This window comes from Filicampus tigris, chromosome 16 (assembly GCF_054856515.1).
Source record: "Filicampus tigris isolate MCC_2025a chromosome 16, RoL_Ftig_1.0, whole genome shotgun sequence".
NCBI classification, from domain to species: domain Eukaryota; kingdom Metazoa; phylum Chordata; class Actinopteri; order Syngnathiformes; family Syngnathidae; genus Filicampus; species Filicampus tigris.
Genome location: NC_141232.1, coordinates 3,669,821 through 3,691,649, shown reverse-complemented (window position 1 = coordinate 3,691,649; position 21,829 = coordinate 3,669,821). Strand labels below are relative to the sequence as shown.

Below are 21,829 nucleotides of genomic sequence, written 5' to 3'. Positions count from 1 at the left end.
TGGGGGGGCCGAGGGGTGGTATTTGTGACTTGCGCATTGTGTGGGGGGGGTGAAGGCGGATCCAGTTTGAGCCGAACTGGAGCTCAGATTAGCGTTCGTCTGCCTTTAAATGCACATTAAGTCAATTTGCCGATGCATCCGAACCTGTCGGCTGACGGCTGCCAGGAGGAGTGCCTCGCGCCTTTGCCTTCGGAACTACTGCACCGCCATCCCACAACAAAATGGCGTCTGCACGTGTAGGCGGGAAAGGCCGCCGCGCCTCCACTCGGATCATTACGGTAGCTCCGGACCGAGCGCTGGGGAGGCGGGAGCGCAGTGCCAGAGGACGCCGACAGACGAGAGCATCCAGGCGGCCACAGCGAGCGAGCCGCCCTCCCTCCGCACGCGACCCACCCTCACTTCGGCCAATCGCCGGCGGCGGCAGCGGCTTCCCCCTCGGCATGAGCCGCTAGCATGAACGGAGCCGTATACATTCCTTTCTTCCAGGGCCAGCTCGAGTCCGTCCTGGAGCAGGTGGTCCAGCTGGCCGTTCACGAGATCAGCTCGACGGTGGGCTCCAGCCTCAACGCGCTGCTCCTCGAGGCCGCCGTCCAGGAGCAGGAGAACCACCGGCTCCGGCTCTGTTTGCAGGCGTGGGAGAGCCGCCGAGGGCATGACGAAGGGGGCGCCGAGGAGCACCGAGAGGGTCAGGCAGCGGCGGCGGCCGCCGGCGACGCCCCGGACAGGGGCAGGACCAAACCCGAGCAGCCAGCCGAGCCGCGCGGAACCACCGCCGGAGCGACCGACAGCCGCCGCCTGGAGCAGAGGGGGCGAGTCGTGGGTAGGCGGGCGGCCGGCTGGCCGTTACACAACAACACGACACGACACAACACGCCAGCCAGCCAGCCAGCGAGCGCGTTACGTAATCCAACGTGCACACGTCACGGGGTGCAGGAATGATTGACAGGCGATGATTGCGATGAGAAAAAACAAAACAATCATGACGACGAACATGTCCAATGACGGTGAATGATCATGTGCACATTGGATGAGGGGGTGTGGCGGGAACGTGGCAGGGGGCGGGCTGCGCGTCACTGTGTCAACACAATACAGGTCAAATGTCAAAGTGTTCTTGTTTTGGTAGCCTCTCAGTCGCCTATCATTCCAGTTCTACTGTCAAAACCACTGTGTTTATTCTGCAGCTTTGCCCCCGCCGGTGTGCACGGCTTAAACCAGCAACATGGCCGCAAGCGAGTTTACAAAATCACTCAGTGTGGACAGCACAGCTATTTGGTCTTTATATCAAGTGTTAAGTTGCTGACCGTTCTCGCGGCTATCTTTCAAAAAAGCAACTTCAATTCCCGCTAAGAATCAGACAACGTAAGCAGAAGCATTTTCATATTGTTATGCGTAGTCAACCAATAAACGCTGCACTCTTTGATTTATCCTAGTTGCCGAAAACTTCTCCGGTGGCCGCCATATTGAAATCATCTGATCAGAGGATGTGTTTTGATTTGGCCACCTGCATTTCTGCCATAAGCAATGAGTTCAAGTAGGCACAGTGGGCCCATCTGAACTCTGTTCATGTAACAGCGTACACCTTCAATGGTCGATTCTTGTTTTATTGTAAAAAGGTTCAACAATACCGGTGAAGAAACACAATCTGGTTGTTTTAACTGCACATGAAGTAGTTGTCTGAATAAAAATGAAAAGACTATTAGTCATCCCACAGTAGAAGAGGACAGCGGCTGACTTTTTCAGACCTCTGCGGCGGGAGATGAGATCGATGGACAAGATCAGTTTTATTTTAAGGGATCGGCCAATCACCGATTCTTGGCCGATTGATCAGTCCACTCCTAATTTTTATGACTTTTGTGGTAGTTGATGCATGTAAATGCTGGGGAAATACTAGTTTGGAATCGTGTGAGTGCCATTTGCTTTTTTGTGTTCGTGAAGAGGAAAAATGGATTAACAATGGAATCCAGATTTATGGGAGAAAGCCTTCACCACTGTTGTTGTTTTTTTGGGTTGTGGCCCCTCAGAGCAGCTGAAGTGCGCGATGGAGCGGGTCCTGCACTCAGCCCTGTGTCAGCTGAAAAAGATGGTGGAAGCGTCCTTCGACGACCTCCTGCTGGAGATCACGCAGAAGGAGTGCGAGAGGCAGACGCTGCAGGCCCGGCTGGACCGCCGGCGGGCCGTCGCGCGCCGGGAGGCCCGAGACGACCCGGGATCACCCGGCGGCTCCGAGGCCGCCCCCGAACACGTTCACCACGGGCCGGGCGGGGCTGAGGAGGCCGGCGGAGCGAAGGACGAGGCGGTGGCGTTTGGGCACAAGTGGTGCGGAGACATCTGGAAGCCGGGAGGAGGTGGGGCGGGTGGACGCGGCCCCAGCGAGGAGCCCGCGCTGCCGCCGCCTCCAGTTATGGCGCTGACCATGGAGTCGCCACCCCTGCAGGACCCCCGCTGGACGCCACTGGAGGACATGGACGTCCTCTGCCCCGACCGGGACGCCGCGCTCCCACCCGTGCCTCCGCCGCTGAGCCCTTCAGGTGAGTGTCGACGGCTGACGTTTGATGAAGGGACCCACGGCAGAATATCTTGAGCCATTTCATCTTCACATTCCCCCCTGGAGAACAACTGCAACAACACGACATGCCACTCCACTAAAGGCGTGTACTCCCAAATTCGGACATGCCCGGGCACTGTAAATTCTTATTCAAACGTCAACATCACTGGATGCCATTTTGTTTGCGGGCTCACCATTGCTTGCTTCCCCAAACAGGAAGTTGGGGCGTTCGCTCATCAGCCTCCATGTTGCAACGTCTCCTGACCGCGTCGCAGCTCCCGGACGACCACGCGGGCGCCGCCCACAAGAAGCTGCAGGATGCCAGCGTGACGCCCGCTGGCCAGGGCGCCAAGCAGCAGCAGCAGCAGCAGCAGCAGGAGGAAGAGGAGGAGGAGGAGGAGCACGACCAAGAGGAGGAGGAGGAGGAGGGGGAGGAAGAAGAAGAAGAGGAGGAGAAAGGGAGGAAGGTACTGTTGCCATGACTACAGTCAGATGCACTTTAAGATAAAGGCATGGTGGCATTTGAATGACGTTCCATTTTCAATTGGCACTCGTAAATATTTCATAGCTCAAAGCAAGAATAGAAAAAAAAAACGGGCAATCGAAAATGGAAAAGAAAAACCGAGCGGTACACAGATGATGTCAACGTATTTGGTGCTTGCTTGTGTGTGCGCAGAAGAAGCGACGTAAAGTTTGGTCGGAGTGCGAGGATTGCGGCCGCAGGTTCAGTCGCGTGTTGCTGCTCAAAGCTCATCGGCAGGTTCACGCCGACGCCGATGTCGACGTCTCGCCATCTCGGTGTTCGCACTGCGGCAAGAGGTTCTCCTCGGCCGGCCGGCTCCGCAGCCACCTGCAAGCGCAACACCAGTCGTGAGCGCCCCGATTCACAGCCTCCCCCCCCCCCCCCCCCACCCCAGCCGCCGTGCCCCGGCAGCCCATCAGCACTCGACGGTACCCATGTCCACACACGCACGCTCGTTGCGATAAATGTGAAACGTGCCAAAAAAAGAAGACTTTCATCTTCATCGTGAGGATGACCATGTTCACTTCGATCGGCTGAACCATCGTCAAATTGATCACAAGAAGTAGAGTAAAAACCCGCATTCCACCCGCCACAAGTGAACATTCGCAGTATATAGAGCGAGACTCCACTCGTTTTGACTCTTTTTCACTTTACCCTTCGCACACACTTGAAGCACATTTAAACGTTTTCAAACACACCGGAATTTATTGAGAGACAGGTCGGGGAAATATGATTTGAGTTATGAGCATCTCAAGCCATCCACGAGAGGGAAAAGATGAATGGCGTGAGCACTTCCTGTCCTTAAAAAGACAGCAAGGGGCATCGGAACATTTGTTGCCCAACTGACATTGACGGTCATGTGACCTCGGCAGGTTGTGCAACGTGAAGACGGACGAGGACTTTTGAACGAGGACGATCTTAGCGAAATTTCTCTGTCAGGGGCTCGGCTCACTGACGGACGTGTTTGGGACACTGCGGGCATTTGCTGGTCCCTCGGGATTTGTTGTTATGTTTTTCCTTGTGTTTCACTTGTGAACGCTTCCTGTGACTTCCTGTGTCCTAGCGATCCAGTTCCACCCCCCACAGCCACATACCTCATTTGATGGTGGTCTTCAACTGCTTTCCACACACACACCTGTTGTTACCTCAGCCCACCGGCCGCCACTCGTTTGTTTGCGTGGAGACGCGTTTCTAGGCGACGGCGGACGTTGCTCGGGCGCGACAAGCACTGACGAGAACAAACCTGTGATGGCCGGTCAGCAATGTGAATTTCTTTGCTTTTTGTTTTGATGTCTCGTTGCTTTTGCAGAACCTCAAGAGACCTTTTCATCATGCTTGTGAACAGTAAGCGAGGAGGGTGACAGAAAAGTGATTGACCTCAACTGAGGCCCCATCCCACATGGAAAACGTAGGCCATCTTTTTCTTACCGGTTTTGAAATTGTTCCCCGGGAACAGGTAATGGTTTTCAAAAAGGCGAGTCGTCAAGTTTAGTCGCACGCCATTTAAGAGGCGGAAAGCAACCCAAACACTTTTTTTTTCAAGAATGTCTTCCCGGCAGGCCCACTAGTTGAAACACGGCATTCTGATTAATATTGAGTTTGTGAAATATGAGTTAAGCAGCAAAATCGACATCTTTTTAGCTATCTCTGGGGGCGGCCATTTTGTCTTCTGTCGACTGAAAATGACATCACAACTGCTCACAACGACCAATCGCGGCTGACTCGTTTTCTGAATCTGAGCCGTGATTGGTCGTTGTGAGCGGTTGTGATGTCATTTTCAGTCGACAGAAGACAAAATGGCCGCCCACAGAGATGGCTAAAAACGAGTGGATTAACACTTATTTCACAAATGCTTTTGGTTGCTGCCGATGGGGACGGGTGTGGGAACGCTGTCAAAAATGTTTGGGTGAGCAGTTCTGCAAAACTGGCTAGCCTGCGACGTGATGGTGAAAAGATTGAAAAAGACTCCATTTCAGCTTTCCAAACTGGACGTCACTTGATGTCTCCATGTCCTAATTTCTCGCCGTTCTTTGTGGTATTCATGGGACCGGTCGATCGGCCCCTTGTTGATATTTATATGATGTTGTACGTTTTGACAGTGGGCGTGGTCTGAAAAAAAAACATCGGGACTGGATCTTAACTCATTCACTGCCTTTGACGAATTTACTTGTCTTTTCACAGTACATTTTTTTTTGTTTTCAAATTTTTTCAAACGTTAGGCTAAAAGAGAGTCTGAAAATGTGTGTCAGTGAATGAGTTAATGGACTTTTTTATGATTGTCACCCCCAATCTTTTTTTCATTATTTTAAAGCAGTGGGCTGTTTATTGCAACTCTTTCATTCTTTTCCCAACTTGAAATCAGAACATTTTCTCACTCCATGTTTGATGCACAACAAAACTTGTTTGCTTCTGCTGACTTGAAACAGTCGTGTTGACGCTAAAGGGAAGAAGCGATGCTCTTCATGTAGTATTCGAGCGGGCGCACAAAGGGGATCAATAGTGTGTACGTTTTGTAACGTTGCTGAAATGTTCTGTCATTGGATGCAATACTTTTGATACACTTTTTGTATTTGAATGTTGGTCATTGATGTGAACTTTTCAATGTTTTAGTGTTGATAAAGAACATCAATAAATGTTGACAAATGAGCTGCTTCCCAGCATGCAAATGAAGCTACGTTGAGGAAGCTAACGGCCATTGGTGTTGAATGTGAGAAACGGTTGCCTAGCGATGCCTCCTGTGTGGAGGCGGGGCTCAGTGACATCAAATGGATCAGTCAAGAGACAGGACAGTAGTTTGTAAGTACTCTACTGTACATTTATGTGGCTTTTTAAAAAATGTATATATATCGCAGACTGAAAAAAGTGCTTCACATACTCAAAATACAGTATTATATATATGATACATATCTGATTTGCATTTTCCAATGTACAATTTTATATATATATATATATATATATATATATATATATATATATATATATATATATATATCCAAAATAGTGAAGTAATAGTAAAGATAGCAATAGTAGAAATAGTAAAAAAATTAAATTAAAAAAATTAAAATGAATATAAATTAAATCATAGGAAAAACAAGCAATACAAAAAAATTACAATACAAACAAAAATAATTTGAAAAACAATTAAATAAATGCAAAAAAGAGCTAAAGATTTTTGAAAAAATAAATAATTTTTTTCGACTCTCAAGTATGAGCTCGTATCGATCCGCTTTTGAAAGTGGTGGTTACCATGGTTACCCGCCTCGCCGGACGGTGGCCAGGCGGAAAGGAGGAGAGAAGGAGATGAGGAGGAGGAGAGAAGGAGGAGAGAAGAAGGAGGAGGAGAGAAGAAGGAGGACTTCGCCACTGTTGGAGGGGAGGAGAGGCCGAGGTGGACGTGGCGGGTCCGCCGCAGTTGGCCACAAGTCGCGGGCAGCGGAGCCGAAGCAGCCATGACGCGCAGGTAAGCAGCCGTCGAAACGAACAGGCCGCTACGCTCGCCTAGCCGGCCGGACATCGGACGCCGGCAGGCAGGCAGGCAGGCCGGCCTCTTTGCATCCATTCCACCGCCGCCGTCACTTGACGCGCTTCGGCCGCAGCTGTCAACGGCCCCCCGCTGCGCCCACTCGGCATGTTTAATGCGACGCGACGAGACGAGAAGCGAGGGCGGAGGAGCCCCCCTTCCTCGGCGCTCTCCTTCCCGCTCTTGCTCACGTTCTCCACCATGCTAACGTTAGCTTTGCTGATCTTAGCTTAGCATCCGCCGACAAACAAGATGGCCACTGGCTAGCTAGTGTCGCTAGCTTGGCACTTTTCGCTCTCTTTGTGCTCGCCTAAAATGCATTTCTGCGTTTCCTCCGCCTCCGCTTTCTCGCCTCGAGTGACATGTCTCCAAGCGTGTCGCATAAATTAGAGTGTGACATGATACGAGTGGGTCGGAGCGGAGCCGCCATGTTTTGCTCCTCGTAGGCCGCATTCCTGCACTCACTCGGCGTATTCGCGTGGCGGCGACGCGACGACAACCCGCAACGCAGCCCAACGGGCAGTTGCCGCTTCTCATTAGATTCGGAACAAGCCTTGCACAAGTTTTTCATTTAACCCCCACGGTGACCGAACGGGATGGAGGTGTTAGGTTTGCCCTCAGTAACACGTCACGAGTGTTAACTCCCAACAAAAGTGTGCATCGTTTGACTTGTTCAACAGCGCAAACAAATAATTTCTAAGTCACCTAATTATTCAGGAGGCAACAGGGGGTTCACCTGCTTCACCTGAAGCTTAAGTCCCATCTAGGTAGCCATGCCAGCGGACATGCTAATCAATGTACAACGTTAGCAACGTATGCCAAAATGCTAATAGACTTACAGCATTAGCCATGATAGTTCGCATGCAAATTGACACGTCACGGGCCGTACTAGTAAACATTTAGTCAATGTGTGCCACTAGCTGTGCAAATCTACATGCGAGTACAACGCTTGCCACACAGTTGACACATGCTAATCAACGTACAACATAAACTGTCAAAATGCTAGTCAACATATGACCTGTGCCACGCTAGTGAATGTGCTAAACAATATATGACATGAGCTATATCAGGGTTTGACATTAGCATAGTACGAGTCCAGTATGTCACATTGCGGAGCCTCCACATACCTGACTGCCCTGACTGGGCTAGTACCAAATTCATAAATAAGATAAAACACATTCTTGTAGAGATGTGCATTGTATTGGGTGGACATTATGAAGTCACAAGTCAAATTTATATAGCCCTCAATCACAAGAAAGTTTCAAAGGCCTTCACATGCCCATAGCTGACAACATTAATGACATCCCCTGATCTTAACCCCCCAGGAGGGCAAGGTAAAACTAAAAAATAAATAAATAAGAATAAAACATCTGGGGAAAAAATGAGAAACCTTGAGAAGGGACCAAATGGGATGAAACTGGCTGAAGGTACAAATTTGGACTCTACTGACCATGCCTATTGATGACGATGTCGTCGCATCTGCTGTAAAAATTGTTTCAGGCATGTCTGATGCCAGAGCTGCCAGCAGCTCCGATCTGGTTATAAAAGAGCCACGTCCACATTATACATTGAATACATTGAATTGCAAGCAACCGCTTTGTGGTGTTTTTAGCAACTAGCTGCCAACTGCTAAGCATCTGTGTTGTCTGCGCAGGCCGCTACCGGTACGGCGCGGGTGCTGACGTCAGGTTCACAGACAAAGGCCGTCGGCCTCTGTTCCTCCAATTGGCCGTCGACCGGGCTCCTCCCATCGGCCGTCGTCTCAGCTCCTCCGCCAAGGGCGTCCCGAGCGCAGGTCTCGGGGGGGCGGGGGCGTGCAGACGGATCTCCGCCCCTCACCATGACGGACTTGGAGGCCGAGTGTCTGAGTCTGAGCCTGGCCTCGGAGGGCGGCTCCCCTCCGGCCTCCCTGGAGCCGGGCGGCCCGCCCTCGCTGGCCCTCCTCTCCACGGACGGCCCCACGCCCACGCTCAGCTCGCTGGCGGCAGAGGTGGCCGAGCCGCTGGTCATGATGCCGTGCGTCAAGAGCGAGCCCGAGGACCTGGAGGACCTGGAGCGCCTGGAGCCCATCCGCACCGTGGACCTGTCGGAGATCCAGCCGCTGTCCACCGCCGAGCTGGGCCACGAGCAGATCAAGATGGAGATCAGCGGCCTGGACTACATCAAGGCGGAGCATCACCGCGGCGACCTGGATCACCACCTGGACCCCTTCCGCCACGCCGACGACATGGACTACAAGTCGCACTATGAGACCAGCTGCGTGTTTGACTACATCTCCCAGGTACCGGATCCGCATGCCTCGCAGTCTGCTCTCAAAAAGTTAGCGGTGAAATTTCAGGATGAAGCCAAAATGTTAGTTTAGTTAGTTTCGTTTTTCAACGCACGTTCAACGCTTTAGCACTTTTTGCACTTCAACTTCAGTAAGGAGCTGAATCACAAAATTCACAGCAGGCCTTTGAGCCAATAACGGGCCAGCATCTTTCCAGGACGTCCACTTCTATGCCTTTCTGTGACTCTTCACGTCTCTCTTTATGTTGGTTCTGTGACTTACAAGTGTCCTAATTTACTACTTTTATTTTGCAAAAGGACTACAAAAGTTATTTCCTTCATTTTTTTTAGTTGATTGGCATATTAATCGGTTATCTGAATTTTATCCTGCCAAATATTGGAAATGACACCTGTCATCTGAAAAAAATAAAATCATATCGTCGGCCCTAATAATTAGTACCACTGGATGGAACAAGCTGATGACACTTGACACATCGTGCGTTTCAAGTTCATTCTGAAATTTCAGCCGAAAACCAAATATCTTGAAGTTTTTGTGAATAAGGCCTATAAGAAAAGTTGACGTCAACGTACAAATACGGGACATCCAATTTGGTATCAGGGGTGGGTGAACATTTGTGCTCAAGGGCCACATTTGAGTTTTAAAACGGACAAACGGACCAGGTCATTTCTAGATAAGGTAAGAAAATATATATTAAATTGACACTGTGTTTTCCGACTTGTGTGATGAACATGGACCGGTCTGCGGCAGGTGAGCGACACCCTGGACTACATCAAATCGGACCACCACGTGGACCTGCAGTGTTACTACGCCGCAGAGCCGGGCGACTTGGACCCGGCGGTGGCGCCGCAGCCGCCTCACAACGCCCTGGAGTCCATCCACATGGCCGAGCTGCGCAGCGAGCTCAACAAGCTGCGACCCGACTCGCTGCTGCTGCTGGACGGGATGGCCAAGCCCGAAGCCGACTTCCCCTACCAGGCGGCGGCGGCCGACGAAAGCAAGGCGGCGGCGACGGCGGCCAAAAGCCCGGCGGTGAGGAAGCCGCGCAACATGCAGGGCGAGAAGCCCTTCTCGTGCACGCAGTGCGGCAAAAACTTCAGCACGCTGGGCAACCTGAAGACGCACCAGCGCATCCACACGGGCGAGCGGCCGTACTCGTGCGCGCAGTGCGGCAAAAGCTTCGGCCAGGCCGGCAACCTCAAACGCCACCAGCTCATCCACACGGGCCAGAAGCCCTACGTGTGCGCCCACTGCCCCAAAGGCTTCACCAAGGCCGACGACCTGCGCGCCCACCAGCGGCTGCACACGGGCGAACGCCCCTTCGCCTGCCACACCTGCGCCAAGACCTTCGGCCAGGCCAAGGAGCTCAAGGCGCACCGGCTGAGCCACACGGGCGAGCGGCCCTTCTGCTGCCAGCACTGCGGCAAGAGCTTCGGCAAGGAGGCGGCGTACCGCAACCACCTCCTGGTGCACGACGACGACAACGACGACGCCGCCGCCGGCCAGGCCAAACCCTTCGCCTGCTCGCACTGCGGCAAGACTTTCAGCAACGCCGCCGTGCTGAAGACCCACGAGAAGATCCACTCGGGCGAGCGGCCCTTTGGCTGCGCGCAGTGCGGCAAGAGCTTCGGCCGCCTCGGACACCTCAAGGCGCACCAGCACGTCCACACGGGCGAGCGGCCGCATGCCTGCGCGCGCTGCGGCAAGACCTTCAGCCAGTCGGGCCACCTCAAGGCGCACCAGCAGATCCACAAGCGGGAGCACGCTGCCGCTGACACCGAAGGATGCTAAGACAAACGCACCGACGGACAGACTGCCGTCTATTTTTTTTTTTTTTTATTATTTTATTTTTTTTTTACGCATAGCCACCTCTTTGTTACCTTTTGGCGCCTTTCTGATCGTTACTTCTATGGCTCTTTTTCGTGTGTGTGTGTGTGTGTGTGGAGGGCGTGTCTGAGGAAAGCCATTTGAGCAGTTTTTTCCTTCAACTTTTGTGTGGCATTCCGCCAGTTTGATGGCAGGAGTTGTGTGAATTTGCTTCGTTCGCGCCAGACACGAGCAGAGAAAAGGGGAGGGGCTTACCCCAGTAGATACCGACATTGGCTCACAGAGATACTTAACAGATAGGCGAACGTCCTCGCTCAGCAGTCTCCAGGGCCTGCTCTTTTTTTTTTTTTTTTTTTTTTTTTTTTTGGGTACGGATCTCGCTATTATTGTCATGGTACCGAAATTCTGACTTCGCTACTTTAGCTGCATAAAGTACGTTTTGTACCGTTACCGAAATGGTACCATGGCAATAAAAATAGTGGCATAATAGCTGACACTACAACTTCGGAATCTTTGTATTTATATTACTCAAGATTAAGATACTGATCAGGATACTCTTGATAAAATAAAATTCAATGGGTTTACATTTTGAACGTTTTTTAAACACATTTGAACACTGTGACTGTCGGCCATTTTGGCAAAGTAATTGCAGATGACACTGCTTGCATCCATTTAAAATGTTTTTTTTTTCTTAAATGGTACTTAAAACAAAAAAACATGGTATAGTATCATTTTTGCCAGCGAGGTACCGCAGTACTCTTTTTAGAACCGGTACCCACAACGACAATCATTTTCTCTTCCATTGTTGTGCTCAACAACTTCAGGATGTTGTGCATGGCGCAGTATGTACTCCATTGCGACGGAGCCTTGTGTACATTTGTCTCTTTTCGCATGCGACCGGCGCAAATTTCCCGTCTGCTCGTGAATTTCCTATTGACTCTAATTATCATGTCGCACCAAGAGGTCAATTTGCGGGCAGCGTGAACGCAGCATTAGCCTAGCTAGCCAGCAGTGAGCACAAAACCAGCAACTTTGTAAATGCTGAACAGCAAATATGCTGGACTTGACTCTGCTGGTTTTGTTTTACTAAGTAATCTAGTAGAATGACGGTTTTACCAGTGATGTTTTTTCCACTCTTGTATGACATTTCTAGGGCTGCAACTAATTATTTTAAGCGATTCATCTGCACAATTATTTTCTATGAATAGATGATTCAGATAAAAAAAAAACAAAAAAAAAAACTGTTAAATTTCTATTTAAAGCATCAGATAATGATTATTTTAAGTCGAAAATTTGCAGAAGCGTTGAGCATTGTTTTTTTTTCCCAAATAAAATTGAATGTCTTGTTTTGGTTCAACACAAAGGTCAAATCAATCAATCAATCAATCAATCATGGAGGACTACTAAAATAAGAGTTTTACTGTTGAAAGCATGACATTTCTGAGGATTTGGACAATTCAAACAATCTCAAAACGATTAATCGATCAATAGTGGCCGGTTAATTTGATAATCTGTCGTATCAATTTGTACGAGTGGACCAAAAGTGATGCGAGTCGTGGAAAAACTGCTACTACTAAGACAGTGGTTCTCGTCATGCGCTAAACGATCGTACTAGTGAGGAATAAGAGCGCAAGTACGGAATTTAACGCTCAAATGGCTTTCCGCAGGCGTTGCCAAGCAACTGACCAATCGTGTGACTAGCTCGGTGCTAGCAAATATTAGCTTGCGGTCACACTTTGTTACACGTCAGTCTGTGTACTTTTCTATATTTATACACATATATATGTATATGCACACACACACACTTTATATATCAACTTGTACATGCAGTGGAGCGTTTCGTTTGACTGGAAAGAATGTTGGTCGGAAATGTCCATTTCTGATCGGAAGCCGCTTGTTTACACTGATGACATTGTCATGATATCATTCTGACCTTTTCTAACTTTGCTTTGAATTTTTCTACGTCACATTCCGTGTGCGTGTGTGTGCGCGCGTGTTTGCGTGTGTGTGTGTGGGGGGGGACAGCACCCCCTACTGGCTGATTGGGGCTTTCTCCTTTTGGGGCAGTGAATGAACTTTTTTGTTGTTGTTTCTATTTAGCCCGACAAATGATTACAGGTTAATCATCTCTTTGTGTCATCCTCAATGTTTTTAATCTTCATATGACACACAAACATGTTTTGTACCAGTCTTTTATGATCACCTGCCTTTTATTGAGACAAAACCATTTCTTGTACTGCCAATCAACTATAAAAAGTTCTCTTTTTGTCTTTGCACCAGTCATCTTATCAGTGTTACTCTATCAGGGGTAATCTATTACTTGAACTCCTGCCAATGAAGCGATTGACTTGTTCAGATGTCACTTCTCGACAGCAGCTCCACTCTCGTGTTTCAGGCCCCGCCCCTCACTTGTCATTTCTCTCGTCTTCAGTCCTTGCAAATGCATGCTTTGCCAGCAGGGGGCGTCCTTCCTTGAGCTACGCGCACAGTCGCAAGAAAAGGTATGTGAACACTTGACGCTTTCATTGTTCATCAGATGTGATTTCTCACAACAATAGATAAACAGTTTACTTAAGCTAATGCAGCATAAAGTAATGTCATGTTTTTATTTGACGCATTCAAAAAGCAGAAGGAGAAAGTATGTGAAGAGCCAGAGCTATCTTGATAAGCACTGCAAACGGCCTTGGCACAACCATACCTATCAACTTGTACGTTTTTATACGACTTTTGATCATTTCAAATTGTGTACGCCGTATAACAGTTTTTGGAGGGGGAAAAAATGTGAAACTCATTTGTTGTTTGACCGATCTCGTCTTGCCCATTTTGGCTCTAATCCGGAGCGTCCGTTAGTGATTCCGACTGCAAACATCGGCCGACTTTCACTTTTACTTGCATGAAATGTTGACTGATAAACACTATCACTGCTCTCGCTGCGTTAACAATTGCAAGCACTGCTCTAAGTGACTGAAATATTGAACAAGTATGATTGTCAATTGAGGACGCAATGAAGGGAGCCAAAAACCTGTACAAGTTACGCACCTGTAAATCTCTGCCACACAAGCCGTGTAACCATGGCAACAGTTCAAGTAAGACACAGTCACAAAAGTCATCAGTTAGTCTCTTTATTGTTGCGTTTGTTCACGGCGACGTTGACGTTAGCGAGACGTGTAGGACGAGGTCTTGGAGGACGAGGTGACCACCCTGCCGTCGACCACCTCCTCCACCACCGTCACCACACGCTTGCTCGACGATGTGGACGACGAGGCGGAAGAAACACTGCGGAATAATCAGAGGACAGACGTGAGCGCGGCGGCGGGAAAAGGAGCGCGGCCACGCGAGACCGGACGTGGCCGGCTCACCTGCTGACGGTCTCTCCCTCCAGCAGGCGGCGGTACTCTGCGATCTCCATCTCCAGACGCGTCTTGATGTCCAGCAGCATTTGGTATTCCTGACTTTGGCGCTCCAAGTCAGCTCGCAGCTGAACCAGTTGCTCCTCCAGCGAGGACACCTGCAGGGCGGGGAGGACGTGTTACCCACGCTTTTGGCCGTCCCGCTTTTGACCCCCCCCCCCCCCCAAAAAAAAAAACCCCGCCCCCGCCCCAGCTTGATGCTCACCTGCATCTGGAAGCCCGACAGCATCATGGAGTAGCGGTTCTGCGTCTCGGCCAGCGTTCCCTCCAGCGACGCTTTCTGCGCAAACGAAACACCGCGAACGCTCAGAAGAAAGAAGGCGCACGCTCGCACGTACTCTGTAAGTGACTCTTATTGAATCATCTACATGTCGTAAAGCTTTCGCGGCAAACCTCTTTGAAAACGATGCCACGTTAAATTATGCTAGGAGGTTCCCCGAGACTTTGAAGAAAGCTGCTTCAGGACAGACTTAAGGTAAATGCTCCTTGCTGTGTGACCTGCCTATTCGTACTTTTGTTCATTGTTCCACCATTCTTGTCCTGGTATTGAAATGTTAGCGTAGAAAGGAAACGGCTAATATTGAAGCATTAGCGTCAGCACCCGCCGCAAGCGGAACAAGCTAAGTCATTTTTGGGGTATTTCTAAAAAGGCTGTTGTTTTCTGATCTTAAAAGTGATCCTGTGCTCAGTTGATCTTGGTTTTCATGTTGTTGTTAGTCAAGTTAAGAAAGTCAAGCCCCCATCTGAAAGGGCTTCACCAGTTAAGCTGAGGGGCAGCTAAACGTTCTGTGTGAGTGAATGCTGTCTTATTTGTGTCGTGTATTAGCGTAGCAGTTGCGTAGTGGTTTACCATGCCCAACATGGACTGCAGTTCGATCTGGAGCGCCTGCAGTGTGCGTTTGACTTCAGTGATCTCTGACCTGGACGTCTGCAAGCTAACCGTCTGTGTCAGCACTTCTTTGTTGAGAGTCTCTGTCTGTACACACGTGCGCAACAAACATGATGTGGGAAGCATAAACGCACCGCACAAACAACACACACTGGAAATAAGACTCTGCACCTTAGCGTTGAACCAGGCCTCCAGGTCTCTGTGGTTCTTTGCTGTGATTGACTCATAATGTTCTCGGATTTCAGCCATCATGGCTGACAAGTCCTGACCGGGGGCCGCGTCGACCTCCACGTGCACCTGCCCGCTCATCTGAGCGCGCAACGCCAACAGCTCCTACACACGCGCAAGAGGATGCCGTGGAAGCAGATGAAGAAAAACATAAGATGTGGGAGACGACAAGGAAGTAAGGGCAAGAAGAAAAGATGAGGAAAATGCAGAAGAAGAAGTCTGGAAAAAGAAGACATGGACGTTTAGAAGATGATGCGAGCGTGCAGGTGACCTCCTGGTGGTTCTTCTTGAGGAAGATGAGCTCCTCCTTCAGGCCTTCAATCTGCATCTCCAGGTCGGACCTGGCCAGCGTGAGCTCGTCCAAAACGCGACGCAGTCCTGCAATGTCGGCCTCCACCGACAGACGCATGGCCAGCTCGTTGTCGAACCTGCGGCGGCCGACCAGATGATGACGGACGACGCGTCGTCACACAGAAAGTAGCGGCGGCGGCGGATCCGGTCAGGATGCGGACTCACTTGGTTTTGAAGTCTTCCGCCGCCAGCCTGGCGTTGTCGATGCTCAGGTGGACCGCGCCGTTCATCCGGGTGGCATCTTGGATCTGCAACAACAAAGACGTCAGGGGCGGGGATATCAATTTTTCCGTATTTTTTTCGAAATTATTTTAGCGGTTGTTTTTCCCCACGAGTACGGGCTGAAAATTTTGCTGTCACCTTGGCGTTGAGGTCTGCGATGGTGGCAAAGTAGGCGGTGTAGTCCCGACTGGCTGGCCCGACTCGACTGTCGAGGAACTGACGGATCTTCAACTCCAGGTCGGCGTTGGCCTTCTCCAGGGAGCGGACCTTGTCCAGATAGGTGGCCAGCCGGTCGTTGAGGTTCTGCATGGTGAACTTCTCGTTGCCCATCAGCGCGTCGGTCCCGGACACGGCGACGGAGGAGAAGCCGCCTCCCATGCCCGCCGACGAGATGCGCACGTCGGAGCCGCCCGCGCCGCCGTAAACGCTGCCGGCCCTCATGGCCATGATGCGGCCGCCGCCCACGGAGGAGCCGCCGCCCATGACGGAACCGGTCCGGACCGAGCGGGCCGAGGAGCGGGAGATGAAGGTGTTCATGGTGGCGTGTGCTGATGCTCGGTGGAGAGTGAGGAGACGCCGCGCGCCGTGCCACCTTTTAAAGAGTCACTCTGTCGATCGGGTATGTGTCACTCTGTTAATCTGGTATGCGGGTGTGGCGGGGGCTGGACAGGACGCGAGGGGGGGGGGGGGGGGGTCACCTTTGACACCCACTTAGGGTTGGGAATGTGACTCGGCTCAGGAATGAAAACCAGCAGGTCCGACTGCACGCACGCCACTTTTGCTTGTTTTATGCCAGCGCCAGAAAAGCCGAGCTGCTCTTTGGTTTTTGGACTGTTTCCACCTCCTTTCTTCTTCCTCCTTTCTCGTCTTTCGTTCCGCTTCACCTCTGTTGTGCAAATAATCACTGAATTTGGGTATGTTCTGTTCAAGTCTTTCTGTCAAATGACTGATGCGTCTGGAGTGTTGAGTGTGGTCCGTTCCTGTTTGATCAAATCAGAGGATGGTGGAAGATCAACTTCCTCAGATCAGAGAAGACGATTGTAGTCCGATAAAAGGCCGCAGTCCCCTGCTTTGCGAGGATAATGACACATGACTTTGAGAAGGTCAGACCGCTGCGCGTATAAAATACTTTTGCCTTCTAAATGTTGTTCCTCCTTCGAAGTATATAAAATGATCTGCAAGCTGACCCGCGTCCCCCTCGATATCGTTTGCTTCGTCTTTGTCGAGGCGCTTTTGCCCGGAGGTGATTGACGGCAATATCTTGAGCGTGATTGACAGCAATATCTTGACCGGTTGATTTGCGAGCTCGCCGAGAGGAGATTCATCTTCTGATTTATGAACCTTCGCGCTGCTTGTCAGTGCTGCCGTGTGGTGTGCCGCAGGGTTCGCATCAAAGTCTTCTTTGATTTTTGGCACTTTTCTATCTCGATCTTCTGCCACTTATGCTTCAAGTGATCCTATCACCTTTTTGGTGCGGGACACCGCAGACAAACGCAAAGCGCTGACTATCGAGTCCGAACACCAGATTCTTAATTCCGTCCAAACCAAACTCAGGCAACTGGTCCGTTATTTCCTTAGTTATGTTCACTTTGTTCCTTGGTGACTTGGTCATCGTTTATCTGTCTTTGACAGGCGGCCGGTTCAGGGTGCCTCTCGCCCAAAGTCATCTGGGATTGAGCAGGGAGCTGGTGTCTATTCCGGCTGACAGGTGGACTGCACCCGGGATCGGTTGCCAGTCGTGAACCACTACAACATCACGTATCAATTGACTCATTGACTTGTTTCATCCTCTCGACTTTTTTGGTCTGAATGAGCAAACGTCGCCTTGACTGGAAGTTTTTCACCTTCTCTGAACTGCACAACACGGAGGGTGTTGTAAACTGTCATCGAGCTCTCGTCAATCAATCATCACCCTGAGGCGAGCTTGTGAATGACGCTCAGCCTGACCAGTTTCATTCCGCACATTTTACTGCACGACAAGTACAAGTTACTACAAGTAGTTTCTGGTTTTCACTCATATCCGCTACCTAATTGAGGAAACCAAAATATTCCAAACATCTGTCAGTTTGATGGAAAGCGTATTGATAACGCTTTTTTGTCTATCGGATGCGTTTACACGGACAAAGTTTCTTTAATCTGTTTAGAGTTGGGATTCAAATTGCGATCGGATGCGCAGTTTTTGCTCCGAGGACTCGCGCGTTCACGCGGATCGGAACAAATGATTTTGACATGCGCAGATTGACCAAATATAACGGAACTAGTAGTAGTAGAAGAAGAAGCCGTAGTGGCGTCCGTGTCAACAAAACATCGCTCCACCCATTTCCGCTTGAAACGTTTAGCGTTATTTCACTTATTTTTTCCCCGTTTCCGCTGTTATGTCGAGTTAACACTTTGTAATGACCAATTCAGTCCTGCGTCCGCCTTGTCTTTCGCTCAGAGTAACAGAAACGCGTATATTGACGACACAGATGGGTTTTTTTGGGGTTTTTTTTTGTTTCAGCTTCTGTGTGTTGCCACGTTCATGTAATCTACCAAAGGGCCTTCGGATTCTGGAGTCCTGTCGTATGACCCAAAGAAACTACTAGCAATAAGTGTTTTTGTTTTGTTTTATTTTTTTATTATTTTGTCACTTGAATGATTGTTTTTTTTTTTTAAATCTTAAAGGCATTCTTAATCCGATTTTTCGATTCGCCAAGACTGAGAGTGATGCATTTTTTCCATCCTCGGATTCATTGATCAACAGTAACACGTCTTGCTGGCTGGATGGATTTATTCAAAAGTGACTGCAAAAACACACTTCAAAGTAGCCTGTAGATGAGCCGCGCACGACGCTGCTCCATCGTTTGTCAACAAGTGCTCTGCCACTGTCTGACGGACGACCGGTGCAGGTTGCACCTTACCTTTTGTCCAAAAGCCCAGCCGGTAATAGATGCCGACCTACCCGCAACCCCAGTGAGGACGGGCACTCGACGAGTTGGGTCGATAGCAGGAAGTGTCTCTCTAAAAGTGAGCAAATATGCCTTGATTTTCTCTTTGACTTTGTTTAGTGCATAGAAGGTGCTCAGCCACGGTCAAAAGTTCTGGATTGGAATCTTTCCATTTGGACTTTGTGGGTACTAGCTTAGTCTGACAAAACTCTTAATTTGTCCAGTGTTGGTTGTGTCTTGTCACGGGATTGATTGATGACCCCAACCTCCTGCCTACGTCAAAACCACCTTTGACCCTGAGAGAAGAAGCACTTGAAAAATGGATGAACCGATGGAGGGATGGTGGGTCTATGTACAGATGGTGTGAGGTCGACTACAAAAAAAGAAAAACACACACAAATGGAGTCGCTTCACTTTTATTGAAGGAGAGGGCATAAAGAGGAAGTGTCATCTCGACGTTCTTCCTGCTCCTCATCTGCTGCTTCTGTGGACCTCCTGCACGATGACGACCCGAGAGCTTTTGTTGCTGCCGCTGGTGCTGCTGCGTAAGATGAGAACAGAGGAGGACTTCAGCTCACTTCTGGCCGGGATTTCACCAGGGTTTGCCGAGTCGCTCACCTGGCGCCCTCTCCGTCCATCAGGCGGCGGTACTCCGAGATCTCCATTTCCAGCCGAGCCTTGAGGTCCAGAAGCTCAGCGTACAGGATCTTCTGATTCTCCACGTCTGCCTTGAGCTGCGCCAGCTGCTCCTCCAAGGTCACCACCTGCCTCTGGTAGCCTTGCAACATGGCGGCATAGCGATTTCGTGTCTCGGCCAATGTTGTCTCCAGAACCGCTTTCTGCCAGCGCAACCATTCAGAACAAAGTTAGACCAAGAAGAAGGTACACCGGAAGGTCTACTGCAATGAAATCTGTCATCTCACCGTACAAAACAACGTTCAAAGTAATGGACGAGCAACTGATAAGATGGCGTCCCTCTCGAGTTCCTAAACAAAACCACCAGCGTTTTACCTTTGTAGAACCTGCCACTTTTAATGTGCTCAAAACTTTTTTTTTTTTTTTTTTCCCAATGTCTGAACAATTCTGTGTCATCATGACTCTCAGATTGGATCATTAGTCTCGAAACCACGGCCATTCGATAGGTCAGACTCTGCAATTGGCCTCCCAGTGTGTGGAGGTTGGAGACTGATCCTAACATCTTTAGCAAGTTCTTGAAAGAATGGCTCATAATCTGGACAGAGTTGCCCAAGTCAACATTTACATGTTTGAAGCTAACGACTTCAAATAATGCCCACTGCAATTAATTTGTATTTCCTCAACCTTCTTCTGCCTCCCGTGGACAAGTGTTGAGAATTAGCACTCATAGTAAAGCGCTTCAAAGCATTGCATATGGTTTGTCTAGCGATGATATCCCCCATAAAAAACAACAAAACAAAAGAACAGGTGACTGTGAAGGCATGCTGAGGGCTCACCTGGCTGAGTTCCGCCTGCAGTTGGATCTGCAGGCTCTGGAAAGTTCTTCGCAATTCACTCATCTCGCTCTTGGTCGTCTGCAGGTTCACGGTCACTTCCTTGTTGAGCTCGGCCGTCTGGACATGGACTCCGTTTAGTACGTGAAGACCTTCACGCTTTCAGCTAGCCACTCAAGAGTTTTCACGCTCACCTTCGCCTGGAACCAGTTGTCCAGGTCTCTGCGGTTGTTGGCGGCGACGTTCTCATAATGATCTCGGATTCCGGACAAGATGCCGGAGAGATCCCGCTGAGGGGCGGCATCCACCTCTACGTTGACCTGTCCTTTCATCTGGGACCGCAGGGCGATGAGGTCCTATGGGCGGCAGTAGTACTTAGAAGTGCTCCCTGTGTAGCCTCCAACGTATTTTGGAAGGACCTCACGTGTAGCCTTCAATTCTCCACTGAGGCCGCTTTCACCTCATCGTGGTTCCTCTTCATGTAGATGAGTTCCTCCTTCAGACCCTCCACCTGCATCTCCAAGTCGGCACGACTCATCATCAGCTCATCCAGAAGCCGCTTCAGTCCAGCAGCGTCGGCCTCCACCGCCTGGCGCATAGCCAACTCGTTGTCGTACCTGAACACCATCATAACGTTTTGGACCAGATGTGGGTGGATTGTCACTCATCCACATCATGGTTTTCACAAAAAGTGGATTGGAGGTCTTTTTTTAAGTGCGTAAGTCCAGTTGCCTCCGTTCAACCTTTTCAAATGTCAAACCAGAGTTCCTTCAGGCTTTTTTTTGAGGCGACACCCACTTGATACGGAAGTCGTCTGAGGCCAGCTTGGCGTTATCGATGGCAAGAACCAGAGCAGCATTGGAGCGGGCGCCATTTTGGATCTGAGTGATGACAGGGGATGACAGTCTCTGACTTTAGCGTTTCAAAATACGCAATTACAACGAAGACAGGACAGATCCTCAAAACCGGGCTGCTTTGAATAGAGTGCATATTATGTCTCCTCATGGTAAACAAGAGTGGTGGGATCTTTGTGTAGCGTCACTGGTTGGATCAATTGAGTAGTGGCGGTGAACACTCACACAAAGATTCAAAGAGTAGACAATCTTATCAAAATACGGTATTCCCCCCCCCCCCCCCCACACACACACACTCATGCTAGAGTGTTGACCTCACCCCTTCCTGTAGATCTCTGATTCGCACGTAGAAGGCGGTCCAGTCGTGGTCCTGCGGACCGGTTTTGCTTGCCAGGAAGTTCCTGATCTTGAGCTCCAGATCTGCATTGGCCGCCTCTAGCATGCGTACCTTGTCCAGATAGGACGCCAGCCTGTCGTTCAGGTTCTGCATGGTAAACTTTTCATTGGCCGAGATGTCGATGACACCCGCCAGGTTGTAGCCACCTGCACCGCCAGCCATGGACGAGCTCATCTTGGAGATACGGACACCTGAACCGCCTGCGCCGCCGTACACGCTGCCACCTCCCAAGTTGACCTTGGAGATGTGGAGCCCGGAAGTGCCTGCTCCGCCATACACGCTGCCGCCGCTCATGCTGCCGGCTCCGTAGCTGCTGCCGCGGGATGATGAGATGTAGCTGCGACTTGACAGGGAGGCCATGTTGAAGAGACTGAAGACCT

At 50.1% G+C, this 21,829-nt stretch overlaps 4 protein-coding genes across 5 annotated transcripts; 2 read left to right on the top strand and 2 right to left on the bottom strand.

The window, feature by feature from the left end:
- The first annotated feature begins 75 nt into the window (after positions 1-75).
- On the top strand, positions 76-5,714 carry LOC147134141 (uncharacterized). Its single transcript, XM_086056864.1, has 4 exons — positions 76-820; positions 2,022-2,528; positions 2,762-3,012; positions 3,222-5,714. The coding sequence occupies exons 1-4, from the start codon at positions 454-456 to the stop codon at positions 3,417-3,419; spliced, it is 1,323 nt and encodes a 440-aa protein (XP_085912990.1). The 5' UTR covers positions 76-453; the 3' UTR covers positions 3,420-5,714.
- Positions 5,715-6,206: 492 nt separating this feature from the next.
- On the top strand, positions 6,207-10,856 carry LOC147134140 (uncharacterized). The gene is made up of 3 exons (XM_086056856.1): positions 6,207-6,528; positions 8,243-8,869; positions 9,626-10,856. Exons 2-3 carry the CDS (start codon positions 8,429-8,431, stop codon positions 10,664-10,666), a joined length of 1,482 nt encoding a protein of 493 aa, XP_085912982.1. The 5' UTR covers positions 6,207-6,528; positions 8,243-8,428; the 3' UTR covers positions 10,667-10,856.
- Positions 10,857-13,810: 2,954 nt separating this feature from the next.
- Positions 13,811-16,414, bottom strand: LOC147134139 (keratin, type I cytoskeletal 50 kDa-like). The gene is made up of 8 exons (XM_086056871.1): positions 15,941-16,414; positions 15,746-15,828; positions 15,501-15,657; positions 15,173-15,334; positions 14,963-15,088; positions 14,318-14,392; positions 14,062-14,210; positions 13,811-13,978 (listed from the first exon to the last, which is right to left on the bottom strand). Exons 1-8 carry the CDS (start codon positions 16,337-16,339, stop codon positions 13,858-13,860), a joined length of 1,272 nt encoding a protein of 423 aa, XP_085912997.1. The 5' UTR covers positions 16,340-16,414; the 3' UTR covers positions 13,811-13,857.
- Positions 16,415-19,132: 2,718 nt separating this feature from the next.
- Positions 19,133-21,809, bottom strand: LOC147134138 (keratin, type I cytoskeletal 13-like). 2 transcript variants are annotated; one of them, XM_086056876.1, is made up of 7 exons: positions 21,372-21,809; positions 20,997-21,079; positions 20,659-20,815; positions 20,393-20,554; positions 20,202-20,318; positions 19,348-19,568; positions 19,133-19,270 (listed from the first exon to the last, which is right to left on the bottom strand). In XM_086056876.1, exons 1-7 carry the CDS (start codon positions 21,807-21,809, stop codon positions 19,201-19,203), a joined length of 1,248 nt encoding a protein of 415 aa, XP_085913002.1. In that variant the 3' UTR covers positions 19,133-19,200. The 2 variants fall into 2 exon arrangements, with proteins under 2 accessions (XP_085913002.1, XP_085913003.1); XM_086056877.1 differs by having other exon boundaries at positions 19,133-19,267.
- Between the last annotated feature and the right edge of the window lie 20 nt (positions 21,810-21,829).